This window comes from Thermoascus crustaceus (assembly GCF_041956765.1).
Source record: "Thermoascus crustaceus strain CBS 181.67 unplaced genomic scaffold VTN00scaffold_3, whole genome shotgun sequence".
In the NCBI taxonomy this organism is placed as follows: Eukaryota; Fungi; Ascomycota; class Eurotiomycetes; order Eurotiales; family Thermoascaceae; genus Thermoascus; species Thermoascus crustaceus.
The window spans coordinates 2673615-2699350 of record NW_027192529.1 but is presented as its reverse complement, the minus strand read 5'-3'; the positions used below and the strand labels follow the sequence as shown (position 1 = coordinate 2699350).

Below are 25736 nucleotides of genomic sequence, written 5' to 3'. Positions count from 1 at the left end.
ACAGGCTTCCAAATGGGTGTGGCATCTACAGCAAAAGTTATCACTGGCTCTCATCATCCTACAAGCCGTGTACGAGCTATACAGCCTGGGAATCGCGAATGGGTGACAGCTATTGAATCAGTCAATGCCACAGGCTGGGCCCTACCCCCTATGATCATCTTTGCTGGCAAGGTCCACCAATCTACATGGTATCAAGATCTGCCTCATGACTGGACAATAGGCCTAAGTAATAATGGATGGACTAATGATCAGCTGGGATTGCTTTGGCTAAAAGAGGTCTTTGAGAAGCATACAGCTCTGCGAACTATAGGGAGATATCGCCTTCTAATTCTAGATGGCCACAGCAGTCATGCCACTGCAGAGTTTGACTACTTCTGCAAGAATCACCAAATTATTCCCTTATATATGCCAGCACATTCATCTCATCACCTACAGCCTCTTGATGTCTCTTGCTTTGCTCCCCTAAAGCAGGCATATGGGCAGCAGGTTCAGAAGAGCATGCATCTTGCATCAATCATATTGATAAGCAAGGCTTCTTATTGCTATATCAGTCTTCACGAAAAGCACTTTCAGCAGCCAATATACAGAGTGGATTTGCAGCAACAGGCCTAGTGCCATTCAATCCACAGCGTGTGCTGGATATGCTTAATATTCACTATTCAGTCTGAAAAGATTACTCCACCTTCTTCTTCTCATGGCCCCTGGGTTGCAAAGACTCCTCATTCTACTGCAGAGGTGCAAAAGCAGATGCAACTTATCAAGGAGCTTATTGACCGTCATTCTCAAAGCCCCCCAAATCAAGCAATCAGTCAGCTGGCAAAGGCATGTGAATCTACTATGCATGAAGTCCTCATGCTTCGGCAGCAGATGGAAGAGCTTCATGCTGCTAATTAGCATCAAAAGCGAAAGCGAGAAGCCCCTAGATCTTTCATTGCTACAGGAGGCATTCTAACAGGTGCTCAAGGCCAGCAGCTTGCTCAAGAAGCTGAGCAAGCATTAGGGGAAGTGCAGGAGCGAAAAAAAACGAGCACCACCGCAGTGCAGTAACTGCCATCAGATTGGCCATATTAGGACCAGATGCCCTAGTAAATAGCTTCAGATTCATGTATATAGGTGCTTTTTTTATAGAATTTTTAATATAATAGGGCGTTGCGGCATTCAGAACAGAAATTCGGGGGCAGAACGCAGGGCCGCGCTCGCTCGGTGGTGGCGCTCGCTCGGTGGTGAATTTCGTGTGTACTGTATTATTAATATTCTCGTCGATCCATGACGATTGTTATTTATTCTATATATAAACCACGCTAAATTTTAAACATTCAATTTAATTAAATCAAGATTTTGCTTGGCAGCTTAGCTAGGAGCGCCACCGCAGTAGGCAAGTTATAATTAAATTTATCTGATCTAACCCACGATCAGATCGACCCATGCCGACTGTTACGCTTGCTGGTCCAGCTAGTTAGCTAGCCCAGTCCAGCAAGGACTCAATGATATTTAGATATTTACTGTCACTTTCATTATTATTATTTATTTACGGAAAGGCCGAAGTGGAAAACAGAAAAAAAGCAAACTAGAACAAATTGAGTCAATATCAAACAGTAACAAAATGAAATTTTGTTCAGAGCCGTCGTAGGCTAGGCATAAGTTGGCAGTCCTATACACACAAAGGCAAACAAACAACAAAAACACAGAGCTCTAATAAAAAAAAGAATAACACAAACACAAAAGAGTAAGACAATAACAGAACGACAAATAGAATACAAACAGAATAAGTGGTAAACACCGCCGAGCAATATGAAATAAAATAATAAAGACCACACTAAAATAGAAAAACACTCGCAGTTCCGTCCGGGAAACAAATCAGATCACAAGATAAGGGTGGGGAAAAGATAAACTCTAGGGACAAAAAAAAGTCGACGCCAAAGCTGTAGTTAGTAGTAACCTGTCTCGCTCACTCCGCTGGTAATGAAACAAAACAAAAAAAAAGAGTCAAAAGGATAGACACCGTGGGATAGTATAATATGCAACAAAACATATGAGAAACTCCACCGAAGGTAAGTAAGTACAGGGTAGTAGGTCGGTCTTTCTGACGCGACGATTGCGTTGAATTGAATTCTTCATTTACGCTTTCAGCTCGGAATGGACCAGCTCAGCCTCATCCTTTTGCCGTTGCGACTGGCGCTTCTTCAGCACCTCTTCGAGAACTTCTAGCCGTTCGCGCGTCACACGAATTGCGTGCCCCATCTCACGCTCAGACATCCGCTCCTCGTTCACTTTGGCCGCTAGGTCCTTCCCCGCTCGGAGTCTCTGGCGCTGCTCCCTCTGATGTACTAGTGACTCGTGGGTGCGATCGATGATCGGGAAGCTCAGCCCATCCATGCCAACTCGGTCTTCTAGCCAGTTCCACAGCTCACTTTCCTCTCTGCGCCACATCTCTTCATAGGCGGCTAGACGCTGCGGCACGGTCAATCCGGGATAAGCCACTCCGTGCGATACTACCGCAGGTTGGCGCGAAGGACCTCGTATGAAGACCATAAACAATAAGAAGACAATGACCCCAATAGCAACGTTCCCGTTCCAAAGGGGCTTCAGGACATCAACAACGGGGCTAAGCGGCGCACGAAGCGGCTCAAGCATGCCCCAGCTTTCCGATTCCTTCTTGCTAGCCTCGGATGCTGCACTTTCGGCAGCAGCTGGAGCGGCGACCTCGCCCTTCTTGCGTTTACCCTTGCCTCCCTTGCCTTTGCCCTTTGACGGACCATTGGCCTGGCTGCGGGGAGCGAGAGAAGCCTTCAAAGCTTTCACCAGGTCGTTTCCAAAACTAACCTGGCCATCGTTTGCACCTTTTTCAATAGGACCTGCAGTATTGTCAGTACACTACCGTTAGCTTGAGAACGTAGAGTGAGTTTACCTTTGATCCAGCTTTTCCCCGACCACTCAATCATGCAGGACATGAAAAATCGTGTCTGATTGCCTGGCGCCCACGTGAAGAGATACTTTGTCTTTACGCAAAACACATTTCCGCTTGGTACGTCAGGCGTTTGCGTCGACAGCGTCACAAGGACGGCCTTCTCCAGGTCAAGGAAATCCAAGGTCTCTTCGCTGATGCACTTTGTCTGTTTCGGCCCAATTGACCCGTTGAGGGGTTTAATGTACGTGTACTTTCTGGTCTTCGATTCGTTCGTCAGACCCTTCTTGTCATCTTCAAGCTGCAGTTCGGTGACTTTCTGATCCTCAACGAGGAACTTGCTCATGAAAGCGCCAGAGGCAGGCCCAAAGACCAGCGAGTATATCTTGCCAAGGGGAGCGGGGATGACCTCATCCTTGACGACTTTCTCGTAGCGTCCGGCAGGATCAGTAAACTCGGTTGGGGGATGAGTCGCCGGACCCGGAAAGTCCGCACCGGCTTCTCCGCCAGCAGCTCCAGGCTTCTCGCCACCCTTTGCATCAGCTGCAAGATTTTGAGATGACGGTGCTGGACCAGTTCCGTTAGGCAGGAGGCCCGATGGCTTGCGACTGGGGTTCTTTATCGAGTCGGCCTGCTCACTTCCCCCGACGCTTCCCTCGCCTGGCTCCATAAAGCTCTCTACAGCATCGCCTTCTTCATCTTCATCGTAGATCTCGTCTTCCTCCTCAGACTCATCACTGCCTGCATCACTGCCATCTGCCTTTTCAGTCTTGTCGCCGGTACCCTGGGCAACCCGGGTTCCGTTAACGAAGCTCTTCAGGGCCGGATGGTTGATTTTCCATATATTGACCATCAAATCGTACGTCGACTCCCGACTAAGCAGGCTTCGGAACGTATGTCGTGCGTGAAGAGTCTGGATTGCAATAGCATTGGGAAACACCATAGCTGTCGTCTCCTTCTCTATCGCCATAATTTCGTCGAAACTAATGACAAGGGTAGTTACCCAGCCAAGGATGTTGCTGGAGAAACATATGTGGCCTTCTGATATGTAGATACGACCAGCGAGGATAATCTCTCGCTGCAACGCGCAGCTGTAGTCCTCGATCAGGTAATCATCTTCAGGGACGCTCCGAAACAGTTGATGGAAGTCCCTGTTCCGCTTCTTGCTGGCGACAGCAAACCCCGTTAGGCGTGGTGCACTCGCGTTAGCACCCGGAATACCCACTGCCATTGCACTGGCACCGATGGCACCGATAGACCCGGTTGTTGCTCCGGAGGAGCCTCTCTGGCGGCGCTTCGCGAAGCGATCGCGAACACTCTCGCCCCTTTTCGCAGCAGAGTCTTCACCTTCGAAAATACTGCCATTTGGAGGCGTCTGGTCTCCGCCACTCTCTCCTGCTACCGCCGGACTGGGACGAACTTCGAGACCATCGCCGGCCACTAGGGGTGGTGTAGCTGATGTGATTTCGGGCGGGTCCTTATATGCCATAGAGATAGCTCGCGCAGCCCGCATATCCTCAATCCTCGCAGCCAGCTCATCTCGCTGCGATGCAGTTGTATTCTTGCGGGGCTCGATGGTCACGTCCGGCTTTGTTATGACAATGCCATCCTTTGTTCTGACGACGCCACCGGGAGCGGCATCTGACTCAAATTGGCTTAGATTCAGATCTCCCATCCCCAGAGTATCAACAGCAAGCTCCCGTTTCCCTTCAGATGCATTCTGGCCGTCTGACTGTGCATCGTCGTCCGCTACCCCGTCTGCTGGGAGCTTCTCTCCGTGCGCAGATGCAGGTTGCGTCGCACTGCGGTTCCTTGCCTGTGCGTTTAGACTGCTACTTAGCGTCGATGCAGCATTCTGAGCAGCAGAAAACATAGTCGAAAAGAATCCGGTTTGTTGAGCAGAAGGCGTCTTCGAACCTGCTGCTTTTGCCTCCTCGACAGCAGCGTCCAAGGTCACGGAATTTGACAGCTTACTGGGCTCATGAGCTGCGTCGGCGGAACGCACGCGTCTGTGAGAGATCATGTTTCCAGTAGGACTAACATTCTCCTGCAGCTCAACTGGAGAAGCAGTAACCTGTTCAGTTACCACCCGAGTGAGCGCTGGCCGCTGGTCCGGAGGCGTAGGAGGGGTAACAGTTGTAGCAAGCGCTTGATCCATTGTGGGAGGCGTTCTCGGGCCAGAGTCTGATGCAGCATTGCTAGAAATTACAGTGTCCACGCGAATTTGTTTCGGTACAGGAGGCGGTGGGCTTTCGGCCTTGACCGTTCGCCTTGCCGAAAGACTTCTGCTGAGACTGCTGCTTCTGCTTCTACTAAAGAAACCTCGCACTTCCTTGCCTCCCGTCGACCTGGATGACGCACCACGATCCGGACTGCTACTGGCGCTTCTCTTGTCTGGAGAGGGACCGAATGCGTCCCTTAACCTTCTCCCAGGAGAAACACCTCTCCATCTGTCTACCGGAGCTTCGAGAGTCGAGCCATTTTGTGTGAAAGATGTCAGAGTCAGGTCAGGATTCGATTCAGATGCGGTGAGATTGGGAGTGCCCGCGTCCGGGTTGGGATCAGCAGGTGTCGTGTCCGGGTTATCGCCGTCGACATGGGTAGTAGTAATGAGAGGTGAGGATGAAGTATAAAACCCGGTATGGGAGTTCTGAGAGGTGAGAGGGGGCGTACTAAAGACGTTGACGTTAGTAAACTTCGTAGATGTTTCGCTTCAGAGCACATCCTAAACGAGACTTCCCGGACAAGCTTGTAAGACTTGGAAGGAGTGATAGATCGTGGATCCACCCATGTAAGATAGCAGGGGCAGGTATAGCTCCCGATACACAACACACAAAGACAAAGCAGACACAGAAAACAGGCAACTTACGAATCAGGTTCAGAATCATTGATCACTAGGTTGCCAGCTGCCTCGTTCTCCGCTGGGACCTGACTGCCATTGACTGACGAAGCAGCGGAGGCGGAAGCGTCATCCAGAGACTGCGCTCTAGACCTCTGCATCCCATCGTCCACATTCAGCAACACAGACGATTCCGTGCCCTGTCTCTTTCTTCTCTTCCGTTGCAAAAGCTTCGATATTCCCTTGGCGGAGTCGTCAGCGGCCCCGCTGGTTTGCGGCCTTGGTACATCTCCGTTCGAATCGACCGACGACGGCCTGTTGCTGTTGCTCCGGCTCCGGCTGGAGGTGGTTGTGCTTTCGAAATCATTGGTCGTGTGCATGCGGTTGGGCCTGCTGAAGACCTTCCTCAGGCCCGTGGAGGCAGCGGGCGAGCCTTCCTGCGGAGCGTCGTCCATGGATCTCCGCCTGCTATCGACGTCGGATGGATAACGAATGAAGAGGGGACCCAAGCAATTGAACCGATTGTCTCTGATGGATGAGGGCGCCTGCGCTGGGAGAGACTCAAGGGTTCAACGAGGTGGAGGGTTCAAAGGTTCAGGGACATGGCCAGGGACAGCGCAGCAGCGGAGAGCAATCATCCACTGGCGTCGTAGGTCCGGACGGAATCAATCAACACTGGAAACTGCAGCAGACAGAGCAATGCCGCAGCCTTGTCCGTCCGGCCTGAGAGGATGCTGGGGTATATGGGAGGAAAAAAGGACGGCGGTTAGGTGAGGGCAGAAGGACGGGGGACCGTAAGACAGAGCTGGGGTTTGGCGCCGGCGGCTTCAGCCTGCTCTCCTGAAGCCCCGAGAACGCGCACTCTGCGGGGGGTCTGGGCGGCCGGCGAGTGACCTGGCCGGGACCTCAAGACACGCGGAGGCGGCGCCGGCTGCGCAAGTACCACCGATGTACCAGCGGCGTACCCGCCTCCGTCCCGTTACCGCCAGACCGCCTTCCGCCACACGTGAGTAACTTACCGTCTCGTACGCTGCTGTATGGCGTCACAGGCCTCTCGTGCTGCTGAGGGTCTGCTGCTCTCTGCCTCCTCTCTCCAGCATTCTCCATCACGACGCTTCTCTGAAGATCTGCCTCAGAGCAGCGCCCGGAGCCATGGAGACCGCTCCCTTGACCCTGGTACGCCGCTTCCCGTGTCTGATCTCGGCTCACGGACGCTGACTCGCTTCTCCGCAGGCTCATACTCACGCGCGGAACGCCCTGTTCGAGACTCGCAAGTCGAACCCCTTAGCAGCCAGCGAGGAGCATGATCTGGCAGCAGGCGAGTTCGCGACCGCTGGCCAAAGCACTGCAGATCTAGAAGTACACTCCCCCCTGTCCCCTCGACGTCAGGCTACGAGCCTAACCCGTCCGTATGTCAGGCTCTTCGGACGCTCCAGCTCCTCGAACAACACCACAAGAAACTTGCCCAGATCCTCCGTTTCCAGCATGAGCACCCCGCTAGCACGGCTGGTGCAGAGACCGCAGCTTCTGCACAGCCTCAGCCAGCTGCCCCAGCGCTGACGTCCGACTCAGCAGCGGCACCCAGGACTCCGACCTCCGCCCCCGATACCCAGCAGCAACCACCGAGGTTAGCGGGCCAGGGCCGGCCATTACAAAGAGAAACATCCTCGATCGCGAGTAATCTAGCAACGGCACGGGGAATACCTGCCCATCCGCGTCGCGGGACCCCCGCATCGCCCACGCTTTCCGCCCAGCATGCCGGGGCTAGGATGACCGATTCGCCGAGGACCAGGGCCGGAGATGCAAGGCTCCGAGATGCTCATGCTCAGGGAGGGAGAGATCGTTCTAGTCGCGTGTCTGCCCCCAAGCAGCCCTGGTCCCCGCCACAGATCAGCCCTACGGAGATCACGTCGCATCAGATTGTCCCGCCCGACGCAGAGGAAGAAACCCTGCGACCCAGCAGGGGGAGGCTGCTACCCACTGACGAGCCATTCCAGCGCTTCTACTCTACATTCGAAGGTCTCATCTCAAAGCTATCCGCTCCTCTTGCCTTTGCAGGCCTTCCTCTGGGCTCGGATGTGTCTGCTGGACAGCCAGAATCCAATCGACAGAAGTCAGCCGCAGACACAAAACTGGACCGCTACAACGCCGTCCCAGATCGTAATAGCACCCCTGCTGAACCGGATGTAAACAAGATCTTCTCGCGCGCTGCCCTCCGAGCCATCCGCGACACGAACGGCGGCGGCACACCCGGGAGCGCAGCCGAATCGTTCTACGTCGTCCCCACGACCGGTGGCACGGTCTCCTACGCAGGGATCCTCTCCCGCGCGGACAAGGAGGCCCGGAGAAACAGCAGCGGCGTCGAAGACGGAGACGAGGATTTCGTCGACGCCCGCGAAACCCCGTCGTCTCCGGAAATGCCACACAGTCTGAGCGGAGCCAAAGGGAAGACGAGTCGCGGCGCAGGCGCCGCCAAGACGATGGAAGAGCTGCAGATGGAGAACCAAGCCCTGAGACACCTCTCAGACAACCTCTCCAAGCGACTGCACATGTGGGAGGTGAACGCTCAGTCGTCCTCCATGGCTCTGCAGCAATCACTGAAGGCGATGCACAGTCAAAACGCAGCCGCAGCCGCCTCCGCATCACCGACCCGTCAACCTTCCCCTGCTGCCTCTACCCTTCCGCCTCTACCGCAGGGCGGCCCGGCATCTCCAGTGTCTCCAGTGCCCTCAAACGCGGACCAGCGGATCAAGGAGCTCGAGGAACTCGTCCGCCGGAGCGAGAAAGAGCTCGAGAAAGTCGGCCGCGAGAACGAGAAGCTGAAGACCGTACTGGGTCGGTACCGTGAGCGGTGGGAAAAGCTGAAAGAAGGCGCCAAAACGCGACGGAGCGGCGAAGCTTCTGCTTCGTCTACTCAGGCAGGGGGAGGAGGCGGTGCTGCTGCATCTACTACCACTGCCTCTGTAAAGAAGAATGAAGACGTACCGGCTTCACCTGCTCCTGCATCTACCCCTTCTCCTGCGCCTACATCCGTGTCGGCAGACATGAAAGAGCAGGGCGCAGTCGATGCCGGGGTTGAGGGTGGGGATAGAGGCGAGGTTGTTGGATAGGATGGATAGGACAGGGTCCTGTACTCTAATTCTTTTTTCTTTTTCTTTTCATACTTACTGTAAACCTTTTTCATTTCTCGAATGCCAAAAACAAAAGTTCTACGTATTTCTGGATATCTGCGTGTACGGATAATGCGTCTAATGCATGGGACGAATGCAATGACCTTCCAATGGCTGAGCGGGTATATCATGTACTGTGCTGTACAGGACTACCTAGTCCATGAGCTTCTCTTCTATATTGCAGTTCTCGGGGCCGAGTGGAATCGCAGTATACAGTACCTACGAAACACAGCGTCCTTTCCCTTACCCCCCTCCCCCCTTGTGAATTCATTCTTGGCCGATTACCTAGGTCGGCTCCGTACTAGAGTAAAGCCTCACCGTCACTGTTATTGGTGCTCGGTTCGTTTCCACAGGTCTTGAATTGACTGCGAAAAAGGGGCCGGCCGGCTCTAAGACTACGCGTAAATTCGGCGATGTCGGGTCCGTTTAGGTAGGCTAGGTTAGGTACCTAACCTAGGTACCTTCGGGTCCGAGATGGATGATCGGGAATCACTGTGTCCCGCAGTCCGAAAAGCTGCATAATGTACAGTACATACATGTATGTATATACCTAACGGTCCTAACTAGGTATCCATCTTCTTTCTTCCTTTCCCCTCCTCATCATTCCAAGCAGGGAGAGGCAGCAACTACACAACCTCAAACCCTACATCCCCCCTAACGTCCACCGAACTTCCCCCCACCATCACCGCAAACCTACCCTTCTCAACCATATACTCCATCCTCTCATCCCAAATCCCCAGATCCTTCACACGGATCGGCACCTTCACGTTCCTCGCCTCCCCCGCGGGGACAAATACCTTCTCGAACCCCTTCAACTGCCGATTCGGAACCACCACACTCGCGACCTCATCGACGACATACACCTGCACGACTTCAGTCCCGTCATAGTCAGGCGAAGTGTTATGTACGTCGACACTGACCGTGACCACTGCATCGCTGGCGGAGGAGAGGGGGATGGTGGTCCGGTCCAGAGAGACATCTCCGTACTCGAAACTCGCGTAACTCTTCCCGTATCCGAACGGGTACCACGGCGTCGGGGAGCTGAGGACGTACTGGTGTCCGAATACCAGTGTCCCGTTCTGGCTAACAGATCCAGAGTCCGTGATGGCACGCCCGGAATTCAAGTAATCGTAAAAGACCGGCAACGAGCCGACGTCGCGGGGGAGGCTGACTGATAGCTTTCCCGAGGGGTTGTAGTCGCCGAAGAGGACGTCGGCGAGGGCGTAGCCGCCTTGTTCGGAGGGGTAGAAGTGTTGCAGAAGCGCGGAGGTGGAGTTGGAGAGCCAGGGCTCGGAGATGGGTTTGCCGGAGGAGAGGATGACGATTGTGGGGACGCCGGTGGATGAGATGGCTTTGATCAGAGGGGCTTGGGCGCCGGTTAGGGTGAGGGTGTTGAGGTCGACGTGTTCGCCGGTACTAAGATATATAATAAAGTGTTTTAGCTGGATTGGGTTCCTTTTTGATGTTTAGGGTCTGTTGGATAGTTGTGAACAGGGAAGGGGATAGGGTTGATACGTTGCGTTATACCCCTCCCACAACTCCTTCTGATCCCTTGACCACGTCCCAACCACGACAATAGCGACGTCTGACTTCTTCGCTGCTTCGATGGCTCCAGGGAAGCCGGATTGGCCGTTGCTCCAGCGCTCGCATCCTTTGGCATAGTTGACGGTGGCTTTGTCACCCACGGCGGCCTTGATACCGTCGAGAGGCGTAACGCCGCGGTATTGGCTTTTGTAGACGACGTAGTCACCATACTAGATATTCTGGTAAGTTATACAAATTCAAAATTTCGAGTCAGGGATCTGAGGATTTTCTCACGTTCATAAACCCGTGCGCCATCGGGCCTATGACTGCGATGCTGCCGCTCTTTTTCAGGGGTAAGGTATTATTCTGGTTCTCCAACAGAACTATAGATTCTCTATCAAGCTCCCTAGCGACCTGCGTTGCTTCGGGAGTGTGGATGAGTTCATGCCATTCATTCTGGGGCGCAGCTGGGTACGGGTTTTCAAAGAGGCCCATCTCGAACTTTGCTCTTAGGAGCCTCGAGACGGCTGTATCGACTATCTTCATGTCGAGCTTTCCGTCCTTGACGAGCTTCGGGATAGTCTTGAAGTTGCTGCTGCTGATTAGCAGTCATGTCATCCATGCTGTGTTATGAAATGCTTACAATGAACCGCCACCCATCTCAACATCATTCCCAGCCGGCAGAGCCTTCAGCGCGACTGCTTCCGAGTCTATCGGGTTGCTCCGACAGAGCTTGAACGCCGTGCAAATCCTGTCTGTCCCCCCTGCATCGCTAGTGACCCAGTACTTGTACCCCCATTCATCTCTCAATATATCTGTGAGCGTGTGATGGTCCGCAACTGCAGGAATCCCGTCGTAACTGGCAGGAATCAGCCGGTAGTCGGGGTCGATTGTAGATGACGAGATATGAGGTTCCTTACGAATGGTAAGCGCTCATTATACTCCACGCTCCGCCGTCGATGATGGCTCGTTTGAACGATGGCATCCATCTATACATACATCAGGACCTTATCAGTCAGTCTGCCCACAGCAAGAGTACAGGGGGAGCATTGGCGACCTACGTCGTGCGCAGTTCCCTCTCCCCTCCATGGACCGGTCCAGTATTGAGCCCTTGCTCTGGCATGCTGAAGCCCACGAAATGCTTGACTGTCGCGGAGACGTTCGTACTCTGCAGCCCCTTGACGTAGCTGTACGTGATCTCCCCGGCCAGGTAGGGGTCTTCAGATGTTGTTTCTTCGACCTTTTAAGAGTAGAACAACGTCAGACAGATACTTCTACTGACTGATGAGAAGGTATATCCTTGACAGGATGTAAATAGGACTTACTCTACCGAACCGTAACTCCCTCGCAAGATCTGAAACGGGTGCGAAAAGCTGATTGACCCCGAGAGCGCGGGCTTCCTGGCCGATTATCTGCGCCATCTTTTCAACTAGCTGTACATATCCTGTTACTCTTGCTTCCCTTCTGAGATAGATTTAGGTTAGGTGCTTACCTTTCTATTCCACGAACACCCATACCCAATCGGCGAATTGAAGATCGTCGCATTTCCAATCAAGAAGCCGTGGATTCCTATAATCCAAATCAATCAGACTTCAGTCGTATTATATATCTATGTATATACAGTCCAGTGCCTGAACAAGGAGCTCATGAGGACAGGACCCAATGCATACCTTCCGTCTGAACCAGCGCAGGGATACCCAGAGTGGTATTCTCGAGAAGATAATCCTGGGCCCGTTTCACGTTTGTTGCGATCCAGTCCCAGGGAACGGGGTATCCGACTGGATAGAGAAACAAATAAAGCGTAATCAGTCTTGATTTCAAGTACCATCCTACTTGACACGCAGAGTCTGTTGATGGCTTTATGATACGTACGTACCATAAAACATCCCGGCCTTCGTCTCCATGTTCTCCACGAGGCCGCTGTAGTTGAACGCGCCGGATGTGGTGTTCATCCAGTTGGCGATGTCGCCTGTTAAACGCCATAATCAGAAAAAAAAGAAATTTTAATAATAGAACTTCCAAGTGACAAAAGAACGTCACAAAGGACAGGCAATTGGTAAAATGCGCCGCCTGGCTTCAATCTCACGGGTTTATATGTGTATATATATATATGTGCGCATACCCTGAATCAACTGACTCATCTTATCCTCAATCGTCATCCTCCCTAGCAGGTCCGCGACTCTCTCATCCACAGGGACACTTGGATCCTTATACAGAGGTATATTCCCTCCTCCTCTTTCATGGTCATTGCTGGATCGGACGGTATTGCGACATACGGCAGAAACGGTAAAGAGGGGCAGGAGCAGTAGCGCGTGGGGAAGCATGCTGGATACTATGTCCTCGGGGAGGGGGGCCATAAATAGGAAAGAATGGGTCCTAGTTTTCTTTCTTCCCTTCAATAGAGAGAGGGTCTATCTAGGAAGCCGACAGAGAACTCACATGGAGAGATATGAAAACCACCAGACTGGCTAATCCCGGTCCCATATTTTTATGACAAGAAGAGCTCTACATAGAGAGAGCCGACACCGCATTGGTTGTCAGGCCAGACTAGACAAAAAAACCGTCTAAAAACTACTGAGTTACATGCGTTAAGGCCGGCATAGGAACAGGGGGGATAGATAGAAGTGGAGAGAGAGCAGAAGAGGGACCGGGGTCCAAGGAAAAGAAAAAGAAGAAGAGAGGATGACCAAATCGTACCTGGGACACTGTATAGTCTGCAGTTTGGACAAAGAAGAAGCCCTGGAGATTATTAGAAGATATCCCAACCCTCGCATACTACTAGCAGCAATCATACTAGACAAAATACCCAGGTAAAAGCGACGAGCAGCACATGAAAGAAAAACCCCAGACACAAGTCAAGGAACTAGGTAGTAAGTAAATCTTCCATGTTATCCGTCCAAGTTTCCTGCTTAGGAAAGAGACGAGACGAGCACGAGCATCCTTGATCTTTTTCCACCTATCGATGCAACCACAGAGAGGTTCACGGGCTTTGGGAACTGCAATTGGCCGGCAAGCGTGAACTAGTGTCCAGCTTCAATAAAGCCGGTGTGGGGTCACGGATAAATTGAGAGGTGGTGGTCTTGCTCGACTGGGAACATAGATTGTGACTCCTGACCACCTCCGTATGTAACCAACTTTGTCCAATCGCCCTGCTTCTGATATACAACACCACCTATTACTATCTGAACAGAAAGTTTATATATAAGCGAAAACATAATGACTTCTATCTATCAAGATCATGTTATAGTACTATGATATTAAATGTACCCTGACATTAAAAAGAAAACATATACATATACACGAACCTCAACCCGGCTGTACTATACTATACCTAGCCTTCCTAGCCAATATGAAACAAGATCGAACATTAACACGATACAGCCACACCCGATCCGATTACAAGTAAAAAAGACAAGGGTCAAAAAGGAAGAAATGAGATGTATCTACGAATCCGAAGGAGCCGGCACACATCCTCCTCGTTTTCTGGCTCTGGCTCTCTAAGTGTTATGTTATTACTCCCTAGCCCGATGCTCATCATGCAGTTCATTTCTCGAGTGAGAAATAGATAAAAAGCCTCCTCTTCGTCTCTTGTTCGACCTGCGGAAGGTGCCGTTTAGCCAGGCCAGGCCGCCGCCCCATGAGTCGCTGAGACTACGGAGCCGGGTGAGTTTGGCGTCATCGCCATTTCTGGCGTCCTGGTTTCCCAGGTTGCCGTCGTCCTCTGCCCTCGAGACGTTCCCTGCAGAGCCGATTCTCGAGCCGAGTCTCGTCGATGCCGGTGTCGATATGATTGCAGTAGAATGACGACGGTGGTCGTCGTCGACGCTGACTTCAGTCTCGTACTCGGTTTCTACGACATCGCCGTCCCTGTATCGATCTTCTGCAAGAGCAGCGGCGTCGGAGTGTTTTCTCTTTCTCGATTTTCGCTTAGTCCGGTTCTTTCCTGGACTTCCCTCACCACGACGCAGCGATTCCGCCACGACGGCGCTCAGGCTGTTTGAGAGCGGAGGGAGAAGCGGGCCGGGAGCGAAGACCGATAGGCGATTCCGCTGGTGGCCGGATTGCGGCGATGTCTGCGGAGCTGTGCCATGTCGTGATGCAGTGACTCGAGCGGCCTCATCCCTTGCAGGAGATGGAGCGGGCGGCGGGCTGCTTGAAGTTTGCTCGTTCGGTGCTGCGGACTCGCTGATGCCAGGGGCGGATGGGAAGCGTAGGAGCATTGCTGGGGGCGGAGGTAAATCGTCTGCAGGTTCATTAGGCGGAGTAGAAGGGAGAATCTGACGTTCTGACGCGGGAGTGTCGACTAGGCGCTCTTGGGAGGCGGCCCAGGGATTTGTCACAAGAGACTGTGGATGCGCCGGGGAAGAAGGGATCTCCGGAGAGAGAGACTCAGCTGTCAGAGATCCAGCTTGCGAGAACCGAGAGGGCGAACGACCGCCTCTGGGTGTGTGTAGCTCGTCGTCATTGTCATCGAAGTCGTCGCTGAGCAATGAACCGCGAGGCGACTGTGGTCCCTCTTGCTCTATGAGCGCTGTTTGCGCCGGCTTCTGCCCCCTCCGGTTGACCTCGGGAGGGGGTAAATCGATACTGTCACGATACCTTTCACCATCTAGTAAGCCGATAGCTTCTTCCTCGTCATCAATTGAAATTGAAGATTCATCGTCTGCACGAACTCTACCACTGGTGATCATGTAGACGCCCAAGAAGGTCATGGCACACCCACCCACGAACTTCCCTGCCTGAGAAGCCGTGGTAGACTCGAAGTCACGGTAGAGGATAGCACTACCGATGATCACGGAGAGTGTAAATAAGACAAATTGCGTGGGAATGACTTGCGTAGAGTCGAAACGCTGAAGAGCACGGTTGATGTATCGGATCTGCATCAAGGCGCTGAAAACAAGAACAGCCACCAGGACATAAGTGATTGGAAAGGTAATGACGTGCCACAAGGTAAACGACAGCAGAGAGGCAACACCCTTGGTTGAGAGAGCAGTATAACCGCCTATCGATCAATGATTAGCTCAGTCTAGATGGCCAAGAGGCTTCCGACGTTCACATACCAAATAACCCAACGAGACCAACATCAATAAGAATTGTCCGAGAACCGTATTTCCCACTAAACCACATCAGAGTAACAATCAAAGCTGCGGTGAGACCCAGATAGAGCTCAAACTCCCATCTCGTGATCATAACCCAGATATCATGCGGTCCAATCTTGGTCTCCGATGAATTAGCGCTGAGAATCACGACGACCGTTCCAGCAATCGCAACCACCACACCCAAGAAATCCCGCTTGCGGAACCTCTCTTTCAACATGATCGGCGCAATAACGCAGTTAGACACCAGTGCAACGACACCCAAGGGAGAGACAATGGATGCAGGCGCAAACCCGTAGGCTAAAAAGTTCCCCGCCTCGCCGATGGTCATCAGCACGATACCAGCCCACCAGTACGGCGAGCGAAGGTAAGATTTGCGATACCCACTGCTCGGGACCTTCTCCGCAGGCCTTAGAGTCTGGTCGGATAAGAACGACTGCTGTAGCCGGCCGTGGTGACCCGACCCCAGCTCATCATCACCATCGATGCTGTCTCTGTCTCGGTACCGATACTCTCGTCCGTTGCGGTCTGATTCCGCTGCATCCTCAGAATTGGAATCACCCTCCAAAGGGGACAAGGTCCCATAACTCGACGACATCCCACCCTGCGCATTCCGCCTCCAACTCGCCCCTCTCCTCAACCCCAGCCGCACCTTCTCACTCTCATATTCCCGCTCGATCCGGAGATGCGCGTAGCGCTGGATATTGAGCGCAAAAGAAATCAGCACATTCCCGATAAGAGCCGTGATGATGCCGATCAGCGGAGACCACGACCTTCCTCCGGAGTCGCCATTATGCCCGCCATCACCAACGCCAGGACTCTGGACCGGATCGGGTCCCGGGGCAAAGGGGGTCTGATGGTACGCGGATGAGGTGAAGCCGTAAGGAGAAGACAACGAAGGTATGGTCGTCGGTCCAGGGACGAAGGCAGAGGAGACGAGAGCGGTGAGCAGACCAGCTGCTGAGGCTTCCCGCGTGTAATCCATTCAGTCGAGGCGGGACGCCAGACGGGAGAATGGACGGGTTCCGAAGGGGAAAAGGAGAAGAGGGGGAGAAGAAGAAGAGGACCAGCGATGTGTGCGACGGATGGTATGTACCGTACGATCGTGACCGCGATATACTTTGTTACGGTCCACATGCACACCTCCACAACGGTAGAATACGCGTGAAGATCGGCGTGGAGGCGTAGCTGAGCCTGAACAGATGACTTCCCCTCCTGTTCTCTCTGTCTTCCACTGGTATACGGGAGTTCAGCCCTCCTCTTTCTCTACCTGCCTGATGATAGACCTCGATGTTCAACCTCTGGCTGATAGTAGCGGCATCATGGTCCCGGGTTCCCTGGTCGCGTTTCCTTCCTTGCGTCAACCGAGAGGGCTTCCCAATGTCGGGCCCGGGGCAGGTCTCAAACCAGGCAGAATCGGGGGTTGTATCTCGTGCAACTCAGCCGTCCCAGCTAATAAAGTGTTCAGAAGCCCGACTGCCGCAGGAGGAACGGTAGCGTTAAAGAGGCAGAGAGGAAATCGGGATGCAGGTCGGGGTGGAATGGGAAGAGGAGCAGCTCAGCGGCCAGCGCATGGTCGCTCCGCAGCGGTGGTTGGGTTCGCGCGGACTTCGGGCTCGGGACAGAGGCTACGGGCGCGCTATCACGGCGCTGGCATTGGCTGGCGATCGCTGGGCGCTGCGGGCCCGGGAAGATCAACGCCGGCCCGGAGCCGCTGGAGGCGAACGTCATCGTCGAGAGACAAGATGCGGATTCTTACTCCGTAGAGCCTCAATCTTGTATTCGGGGTATCTATCGATCTTCATCTGGATCCATTGGGATCGTTCGGTATATACACAAGACGCCTCGACGCCGTCCACCATCCAGCTAAACAAACAAAGACAACAGGCAGACACAACAAGATATGAGATGAGCATCAAAACTACGAAGTATACAAAAAAAGATGATCACCGCTTCACCTTCTTGTTCTCCGGCCCCTGGTCCTCCTCGTCACTGATCTCCGCAAAGATGGGTTTGGGCTGCGTGTGCTTCCACGCGTTGGTGAACAGCGGCTCCTTCTCCGCCTTCTCAGCGTACTTGAGAAGTGCCTCACGAGGGTCTTCATCCCGCATGGAGCTGAGCGGGATGTTCTCACGGATGTGCTTCTCATCGGGCTGCGACTTGGCGAAGGGCGTCTGCGCCGGCAGGTGTGGACGACGAGGGTCGCGCGAGCGACCAGAGGCCGTGAGACCGATGGTAGGGTGCCGTGCGGACCAGGTGGCGGCAGTGGACTGCGGCTTGCCGTTGGCGCCAACGACAACGGAGTCGCCGGACAGACCCTGCGACAGGTCCATGGTGAGATTCGGGTCGTCGTCGATGTGACGCCGTTTGGGGGCCTTGGACATGACCAAGGCGGCGCCTTTGGTGGACATATTCGGGTTGTAGAGGACGTGAGTCTCCGCATTGGCGGAGCCAGTCAGGATCTGGTTCAGCTTCTCGTGCCACTGGACAGTGATAAGCGGTGAGCCGGGAGTGACAGGGGTAACGAGCTCCGGTTTCAACGTTGCTGGATTGAGAATGTGGAGATGGCCGGTTTCCGAGCCCGTGATGATGTTTGCCGACGTCGGCGAGAACTTGATGTTCGCCGTTGGATAACGCTCCGAGCTCGAAGGATGCGCGACGGTCGTGATGGGCTGCTTGAACTTCCTCGTGTCCCAGAGCTTGATGGTATCATCACCGCCTCTCGTGACAACGAGCCTCCCATCCGAGCTGATGTCCAACCCGCTCGTCCAAGTGTCCCTCGTGTGCGCATCCCTGATCTCAGCACTCGGCCTGGTAAATGGACCGTTACCACTCCACATCAGCAGACTACCGTCAAGCGCAGCAGCGACGAGCACATTGGGTCCTCCCTGCATGGGAGATCCCCAGGCAACGGCCGTCATCTTAGTCCTTCCAGCCGATCCCGCAATCCTTGATTTGTGCACAATCACCTCCTTCTGCGACCTGCCCACATTAACATCCCATATCCGCACCGTGCTGTCCGTCCCCGCAGTGACACAGATATCGTAGTCAGTAGGACTCCACGTGCCGCTCGTAACTTCAGACACATGGCCCTTGGTATTGTGCATATCCCTCAGATACATATCACCCTTCACGAACTCCGTAAGCACATCACCGTCGCGGCTGAGAATCCTCGGCTGCGGCGTCGCCGCAACGACCAGGATCTGACTCGGCGAGATGGGATTGAATTCGACATGATGGACAGCATGCGTCTCCTGCGCCGCGGACTGCTTCTTCGCGGTGGGATCGATCGACTTGAACGCGCGCAGCGTGGTCGGCGTCATGGACGCAAAATCGTGCAGCTTGAGCGTGCAGTCCGTGGAACCCGTGATCAGGCGCGATCCGGCCGAGTCGACGGTGATGGTCGTCACGGCGCGCTCGTGCGTCTTGAGCACGAGCTCATGCGAGACTGGGAATTCGTCCTCATCGTCCTCATCATCGTCATCATCTGAATCGTCATCATCATCATCTCTATCGCAAGCCTCCTTATCAGCGACCGCAATCTTCTCCTCCTCTTCATCCTCCTCTTTCTTGACACGAGCGTCATCTTCGCCACCACCAGGTTCGCGCGACACCTGCCGCGGCTTCACGGCGACATCGGCGCGCTTGGTGCGGTCAATCTGGGCGCTGACATCTGTGCCCTTGGTCTGCTTCCCGAAGGAAGTCGGGAAGAACTTTTTGAAGGCCTCTTCGTCGAAGCCGTCCATTGTTGTGGTTGATTATCTGTTGTCCAAGCTCCGGAGATGCAAAAGCAAAGACATGTTATCGAGAAATGGCGGTTGTGTTTGCAGTGTTTGCATCGGGGCTCGGGAGACCGAATTCCGACGGGGCTGTACTAAGCACCAATGATAGATGATAGTGGCCTTGGCAAACACCTCATACAGATAAACCTGGGTCGATTGAAGTGGATACTTCGAAGCAATAAGTTGAACAAATAAGGATCTCGTCAGTGAATTTATCAAAGTCAATTCAAATAGAGGCCTTTCATGATCTAGAAGTTGTGATGAGCTACGCAGCGATACCTTGGTCTGACTACCCATGTCTCAGTAACAGCGTCATACGATCCAATAGCAGTGGGGACCGTTCCGTCCAAGCTCAGTTCGGTGCAGCAATATCTCCATATACACAAAAACAGTGAGATTTCATAATATTGCGCACTATGTCTGCGCCTCCGCTGGATTGTGATTCGTCAAATAGCCGGTCGTCTTTGATGGCATTGATATAGCTATTGGAATACAAGACGTGAAATTCTAATGCGTAACAGGTCTAAATCCTAGCCAGGCAAGTCCCGTAGCAAGATCACAAATACAGTCCTTCCGGCTCGTTCTCCTGTTTAGTCTTCATAACACGTTCTCTAGCAGCCCTGAAGTCTGCCATCTGCACCTTCATTCTCCGCTCACGGAGCGCCATCAGACCGGCCTCTGTGCAGATAGCCTTGATATCCGCTCCGGACAGATCGTCCTTCTGGCTGATGAACTCGTCCAAATCGACGTCGTCGCCAAGAGACATCTTTCCAGTGTGGAGCGTGAAGATCTTCTTCTTGGTGTTTTCTGAGAGACCGTTAGCCTTCGTGGATTCTTTCAAATAGACTGGACATCTACACTTACGATCTGGGTTCTCAAAGAGAATCTTGCGGTCAATACGACCAGGTCTAATCAGAGCGGGGTCGAGAGACTCAATCTTGTTGGTAGCCATGATAACCTTGACGTCACCACGGTCATCAAATCCATCAAGCTGGTTCAGAAGTTCAAGCATAGTCCGCTGGATCTCACGCTCGCCGCCAGAGGTCGACTCGTACCGCTTGGTACCAATGGCGTCGATCTCGTCGATGAAGACGATCGAAGGGGCATGCTCGGCGGCGACCTGGAAGATCTGCCGTACTAGACGGGGACCATCTCCCAGGTACTTCTGAATCAGCTCACTACCAACGATACGAAGGAAAGTGGCGCTCGTCTGGTTGGCAACAGCCTTGGCGAGCAGTGTCTTTCCTGTTCCTGGACTACCGTACAGAATGACACCCTTTGGCGGTTTGATGCCCATTTCCTCATACAGCTCCGGGTGAAGCAGGGGCAGCTCGACAGCTTCCCTGACTTCCTGGATCTGCGACTCCAAACCACCAATATCTGCATAGGACTCGGTAGGTGCTTTGTCGAGCTTCATCACAGAGACCAGTGGGTCTGTGTCGTCCGTTAGGACACCGACAACCGACACGGACTTGTGATGCAGCAGGATACTGGCACCAGGTTCCAGCAGGTCCTTGTCGACAAAGGACATGATGGAAACGTAGTACTCGGGCCCGGTTGCACTCGAAACGATAGCATGGTCGTCATCGATCATCTCCTCCAGGTTACCCACACCCATAGGGCTGCCTCTCATGTCATCCACGCGGCTTCTCTCATCCGCATTTCTGTCCAGAGACTCCAAGTCACCAGTGGAGGGGGGCGCGGTAGCCTGGGCCTTGGCCTTGCGGATGCGCTCCTGGTTCTCAACGTACTCTTCCTCTAGCAGCAGGTGATCGTGGACTCGCTGCATTCGTAGGTATCGTAATTTACATCTCGATGTCGGGAAGATAGGGGGCATCTTAGAGGCGGCATTGGGACCGGCAACCTTGCGCTTCTTGCGTCCAACGCGGGTAGTCGGGGGCGCTTCGTACTTGGGCCTCTTCTCCTACACAGCGAGCTGTGTTAGATGACACTCTCGAGGACGGGAGGCGCTTGTCTATCTGCGTACCTTCTTGTCCTTCTCATCCTTCTCCCCGCCTGGGCCCCCCGAAATATTAGATTGTTGATTACCCTATTGCCAGATGTGGTAAGCATGTTGGTTGCTAAGCAGCCAGAGAGGACAGCATCGTACCATCGTGTAAGAGCTTGAACTCTAGAAACAACAAAAGCGATGCAAAAACCAAAAATGGATAGTCCCAAGAGCACGAGAAACAGTCTCTGGGATAACCGGAGAACCGCGTCGGGGTGGTCGTCAGAGCTGGTGGGAGGTGTCTGTCTGGTCAGAAGCTCCAGGTGAAGTCGTCGTTGTCGCCCTCGCCTCCGGGCGCGGTCATGTGACCGTCGCTGCATCTCCTCTCGGCGGACTCCACGTCAAGCTGGGCGCGATCAGGCTGCGTCACTCTGCTTATCCGCAGCCCGGCGAACTCCAACAGCCCGCTTATCACCGTCGCCCTCGCCCTCGCCAGCTCACCTTGGCTGCCAAGCGCCGGAAACATCCTTCTTCCTCTGTCACTGCCCCTCCCCACCTCTATATCGCTTGTCGAATTTTATGCTTCACTGTTTCAGTGGCTAGTTCTGCGTCCTTCGCTCTTCTGTCGCAGTCATAGTACATCCTCGTTGTGACTCAGAAGAGCTCTCGAGATATAGCGCTTACCGCTGTCCCACCGCAGCTTTACCAAGGTAATTGGTTTTCCCTGCCCAATCTTTATTCTGGTAGCTTCTACTCCGGCGATCTCATTTTCCAATTCGAATAAGAAATAATATCCGCATCCTGCGATCCGTATGCCTCTTGCTATGTCCCCACTAACCATAGAGCTCAACGTTTAGTCTGAAAGTCTGGGGTCGCAGCCTGCCTCAGCCCCAGCGCTTAGCGTTTCTGCCTTCCATACCCTCAGCTGTTCCCTCAACAACGCCAATATATTGATACATTCTGCTGTTCAACTACTATCTTCTGGCAGTGTCCTCCTCCCTGGACGTCGATATCGACTCCAACCTCCTTAACATCCGCGACTCGACCAAGCACTTCTGTCACCATGGCTTCCAACCGTGCGCGCCGTATCGCAAAGGAGATCGCTGATATTCATGCGGACACCCATTCGCAGATTACAGCTGAACCTGTGGGTGGTGGGGACGACCTCACCCACTTGCGGGGTACCTTCCGTGGACCCCCAGGCACCCCCTACGAGAATGGAACCTACAAAATCGACATTAGAATACCACCCGAATATCCGTTTCGTCCGCCGGTAATGAAATTCGAGACCAAAGTCTGGCATCCTAATGTCAGCAGCCAAACGGTAAGCCGGACACTGGCCCTGTGCCCGGTAATGTGGGGGACTCGGGGAAGAGAGTGATCGCTGATTGTATGACAGGGTGCCATCTGCCTCGATACCCTTTCGACTGCCTGGTCGCCTGTTCTGACCATAAAGTCTGCACTGCTATCTCTCCAGTCTCTGCTTAGCACTCCCGAGCCAAAGGACCCGCAGGATGCGGAAGTCGCCAACATGCTCCTTCGGAACCCCAAGGAATTCGACCGTGTCGCGAGACAGTGGGCTATCATCTATGCAGGGGCTCCCAAGATCCAGATCGGGGAAAGCAGCGGAGGAGCCACGGCTGAGTCGATGAGGCAGCAAGAGCTTAAGGCCAAGGAGGAGGCGGAGCGTGATGAACTCGCCGCGTATGACACAATTAAATTTCCGGGATCTCTGGGGATATTGCTTTTGCTAACGCTCGACCTGCAGGTATGAGGGATATAACAAAGACCTTATTGACCGATTCTGCAGCATGGGTTTCGATGTCGATCGTGTAGTGGCCGCCTTCAAGTACGTCGGAATAGATCGCATGGGTGGGGAGGACTACGAGCTCGAGGAGGCATACATGGGCGACATTACCGCACGCCTTCTGGGCGAGCCATGATTAACGCAGTTACGTAATTGCATGGGAATATTTGGTGACTTTGTTGAACGGATTGACGGGAACTGGCTGAGCATATGGTGCCTGGCGAACAATTAATGATGTCTATTGTGGCGTTTTTCGAGCGACAGAACTGCGAGTGTCTCATCTCTTATGGTTTGTCTGCTTTTTACCTTGATGTGATTTAACGTGTTGGTGCTCGTGATAATTAGTTCTACGAACAATTGAGAACGTAGTTTGGTAATTTCCCATGGTTGCCAGCAGGCGATATAAATTATCATACGCGGGTCATTAGTAGGACACTGGAATTTTAGCCTTCTATGACATCTCTTATGTAGTTCACTTAGGCATACTATCTGATCCTACTGCAGCCGGTAATGCGACAAACTTGACGCACAAAGGTATATAAAATTCCTTAGCGTGGACCAGGAGACAAGCGGACCATTCAGTCTACTTCTTACACCTGCCATTTTTCATCCCTCTACTACCTGGTATATTCCCATATTATCGCTTGTCAACCTTATTCTAGACATGACTTAGTAAAGAAGAAGCCTTCATCGCTTGCGGTTCAGGTGGAGGAGGTGGGCGATAGAGCTCCAACTAAGCTCCGAGTCGGGTCCCGTATCGATAAGCGCGCTTCTCGGTGGATCTTCTGCCACCCGGACCTTGGCCTCTCCGCCTTTGCGCAGGAGACACTTTGGATCTCTACTCCAGAGCATTACAAAGACAAGAGGATGAAACGATGAGCTATGCCAGTTACTCGTCTTTCGAGTGACAGACTAACTGCCTCTGGAAAGCGCTCCTTTCACTGACAGACAACCGAAGCGAGTTTTTAAAAGGCGCAGACAGCGGCCTCCGAGCCGCATCGCGTACAACGATGATCGAAGACGACTTCTATCGCTCCTCCTCGCAGTACCGACTCTGGTCCTTCACCAGGGAATCATTAAACTCCATACGTGCAAACACCAATGCGATCGCCAGTGAACGTGTCCGCGCTGCGCAGCGACGGGCAAAGGCAGCCGTCCAGTCCAACACACCGTCCGCGACGGGGACTCCGACGCCTACTCCTAGCGATGCGGAAGGGAAGCCTGAGGCGGGTTCAGAAAAGGAGGTTGAATGTCTGACACCGGAGGAAGAGCTCGAGCTTGTTCAGTATTACTGTGAACAGACTCTGGAGCTCGGGGGTATGTATAAGGAGCCGTTGCCGACGACGGTGAGGGTACGTTTAGCCTTGTTTTCGGAGGATATCGCTCTTCCTTATTACGATTCCTTTGCTACAGGAATATCCGATCTAATTGCCATTCCCAGGCAACGGCAATCCAGTACCTCCGCCGCTTCTACCTCACAAACTCGGTCATGACCTACCCTCCGAAATCCATAATGGCGTGCGCCCTCTTCCTCGCGACGAAGACAGACAACTACCATATGCCGCTACAGAAATTCGCAGCAGGAGTCCCCGGTGAGCCGGATGCCGACGAGGTCATCGCTCCGGAGTTCACGCTTACCCAGGGCCTGCGGTTTACGTTCGACGTGCGCCACCCCTTCCGCGGCCTGGAAGGCGGCGTCATGGAACTGCAGGCCATCGCACAAGGGAATGGCCAACCAGGCCCTCACCATCCAGGGCAGACGCCTGAAAGTCTGAAGCGCGCATTGCACTCGATAGCACCAGTCCCCGGGGCAGACAGACAGCCCTCATCGATCATAGACCGCATCGCCAGAGCGCACCACACCACCCGCGAGATCCTCAAACACGCCGCCCAAATGACAGACGCCTACTTCCTCTATACCCCGTCTCAGATCTGGCTCTCCGCCTTCCTCCTCGCCGATAAGCCTCTCGCCGAATTCTACATCGGCATCAAAGTCGGCCCCATCGCCGAAGCCACGAACGTCGACTCGACGAACCCGCTCTCACTGCTGCGCCACAAACTTCTGACCACGCTGGCCGACTGCTCCAAACTGCTGGAGTCGTACAAGCCGATGGCGTCGGACCCGGAGAAGATGAAGGCGCTCAGACGTATCGCCAAGAAGCTCCGGCAGTGCCAGGACCCGGAGAAGAGCAACGCCTTCGGCAAGGGGCGCGCGCAGAAACGGGATTCGGGCGGCAATGCGTCTGCTGCCGCCCCCGCTGCGGCGCCGGGCGAGGGTATATCCGAGAGTGAGCAGGAGCGTGCGGCGAAGAAGCGAAAGCTGGAGCGGGAGCGGAGGGAGAGGGAGGCCCGGGAGCTGTTTGGTGGGGAGTTGGTCGCGCAGCGGGCGAAGGAGGGGACTGGCGGTGAGGATGGTGCGAAGGGGTAGGGTTAGCAGAATCTGCCTTTTTTTCTCCCCAAATCTTTCTTTCTTTTTTGTTCTTCTCCTTTTTCTGGTTGGGTCATGATAGAAATAGTTGCTGCATTGTACAGCGAATTGGCAAGAGAGTGTTTTCAATTTTAATTTCGGTGAACGGAAACACATCTGAAAAGTTGAAAAAGAAGCAACAAAGCGGGTTGATCAAAACATCCTCTTTCTTTTCTTTTCTTTTATATCAGTTCTTAT

General features: G+C 53.5%; 11 protein-coding genes across 11 annotated transcripts; 4 read left to right on the top strand and 7 right to left on the bottom strand.

The window, feature by feature from the left end:
• Positions 1 to 2118: 2118 nt before the first annotated feature.
• Positions 2119 to 6199, bottom strand: VTN00DRAFT_6168 (uncharacterized protein; the record flags this gene model as incomplete). The annotated part of the gene is made up of 3 exons (XM_069432774.1): positions 2119 to 2855; positions 2909 to 5577; positions 5775 to 6199. 3 exons carry the CDS (start codon positions 6197 to 6199, stop codon positions 2119 to 2121), a joined length of 3831 nt encoding a protein of 1276 aa, XP_069288600.1.
• A 311-nt stretch (positions 6200 to 6510) lies between these two features.
• Positions 6511 to 6851, bottom strand: VTN00DRAFT_6167 (uncharacterized protein; the record flags this gene model as incomplete). Its single annotated transcript, XM_069432773.1, has 2 exons — positions 6511 to 6713; positions 6764 to 6851. 2 exons carry the CDS (start codon positions 6849 to 6851, stop codon positions 6511 to 6513), a joined length of 291 nt encoding a protein of 96 aa, XP_069288599.1.
• Positions 6852 to 6896: 45 nt separating this feature from the next.
• VTN00DRAFT_6166 (uncharacterized protein) lies at positions 6897 to 8854 on the top strand (the record flags this gene model as incomplete). Its single annotated transcript, XM_069432772.1, has 3 exons — positions 6897 to 6920; positions 6978 to 7103; positions 7163 to 8854. 3 exons carry the CDS (start codon positions 6897 to 6899, stop codon positions 8852 to 8854), a joined length of 1842 nt encoding a protein of 613 aa, XP_069288598.1.
• Positions 8855 to 9540: 686 nt separating this feature from the next.
• On the bottom strand, positions 9541 to 12795 carry VTN00DRAFT_6165 (uncharacterized protein; the record flags this gene model as incomplete). The annotated part of the gene is made up of 11 exons (XM_069432771.1): positions 9541 to 10330; positions 10430 to 10668; positions 10733 to 11030; positions 11082 to 11297; positions 11359 to 11427; positions 11500 to 11678; positions 11764 to 11871; positions 11931 to 12007; positions 12109 to 12216; positions 12315 to 12407; positions 12561 to 12795. 11 exons carry the CDS (start codon positions 12793 to 12795, stop codon positions 9541 to 9543), a joined length of 2412 nt encoding a protein of 803 aa, XP_069288597.1.
• A 1155-nt stretch (positions 12796 to 13950) lies between these two features.
• Positions 13951 to 16519, bottom strand: VTN00DRAFT_6164 (uncharacterized protein; the record flags this gene model as incomplete). The annotated part of the gene is made up of 2 exons (XM_069432770.1): positions 13951 to 15440; positions 15499 to 16519. The coding sequence occupies 2 exons, from the start codon at positions 16517 to 16519 to the stop codon at positions 13951 to 13953; spliced, it is 2511 nt and encodes an 836-aa protein (XP_069288596.1).
• Positions 16520 to 16998: 479 nt separating this feature from the next.
• On the bottom strand, positions 16999 to 17265 carry VTN00DRAFT_6163 (uncharacterized protein; the record flags this gene model as incomplete). The annotated part of the gene is made up of 1 exon (XM_069432769.1): positions 16999 to 17265. The coding sequence occupies one exon, from the start codon at positions 17263 to 17265 to the stop codon at positions 16999 to 17001; it is 267 nt and encodes an 88-aa protein (XP_069288595.1).
• A 215-nt stretch (positions 17266 to 17480) lies between these two features.
• Positions 17481 to 19280, bottom strand: VTN00DRAFT_6162 (uncharacterized protein; the record flags this gene model as incomplete). Its single annotated transcript, XM_069432768.1, has 1 exon — positions 17481 to 19280. The coding sequence occupies one exon, from the start codon at positions 19278 to 19280 to the stop codon at positions 17481 to 17483; it is 1800 nt and encodes a 599-aa protein (XP_069288594.1).
• Positions 19281 to 19872: 592 nt separating this feature from the next.
• Positions 19873 to 21429, bottom strand: VTN00DRAFT_6161 (uncharacterized protein; the record flags this gene model as incomplete). Its single annotated transcript, XM_069432767.1, has 4 exons — positions 19873 to 20123; positions 20181 to 21240; positions 21304 to 21366; positions 21427 to 21429. 4 exons carry the CDS (start codon positions 21427 to 21429, stop codon positions 19873 to 19875), a joined length of 1377 nt encoding a protein of 458 aa, XP_069288593.1.
• Positions 21430 to 21480: 51 nt separating this feature from the next.
• VTN00DRAFT_6160 (uncharacterized protein) lies at positions 21481 to 22295 on the top strand (the record flags this gene model as incomplete). The annotated part of the gene is made up of 4 exons (XM_069432766.1): positions 21481 to 21573; positions 21710 to 21900; positions 21965 to 21974; positions 22122 to 22295. The coding sequence occupies 4 exons, from the start codon at positions 21481 to 21483 to the stop codon at positions 22293 to 22295; spliced, it is 468 nt and encodes a 155-aa protein (XP_069288592.1).
• A 32-nt stretch (positions 22296 to 22327) lies between these two features.
• Positions 22328 to 23207, top strand: VTN00DRAFT_6159 (uncharacterized protein; the record flags this gene model as incomplete). The annotated part of the gene is made up of 3 exons (XM_069432764.1): positions 22328 to 22588; positions 22664 to 22968; positions 23033 to 23207. 3 exons carry the CDS (start codon positions 22328 to 22330, stop codon positions 23205 to 23207), a joined length of 741 nt encoding a protein of 246 aa, XP_069288591.1.
• Positions 23208 to 24081: 874 nt separating this feature from the next.
• On the top strand, positions 24082 to 25499 carry VTN00DRAFT_6158 (uncharacterized protein; the record flags this gene model as incomplete). The annotated part of the gene is made up of 2 exons (XM_069432763.1): positions 24082 to 24423; positions 24513 to 25499. 2 exons carry the CDS (start codon positions 24082 to 24084, stop codon positions 25497 to 25499), a joined length of 1329 nt encoding a protein of 442 aa, XP_069288590.1.
• Between the last annotated feature and the right edge of the window lie 237 nt (positions 25500 to 25736).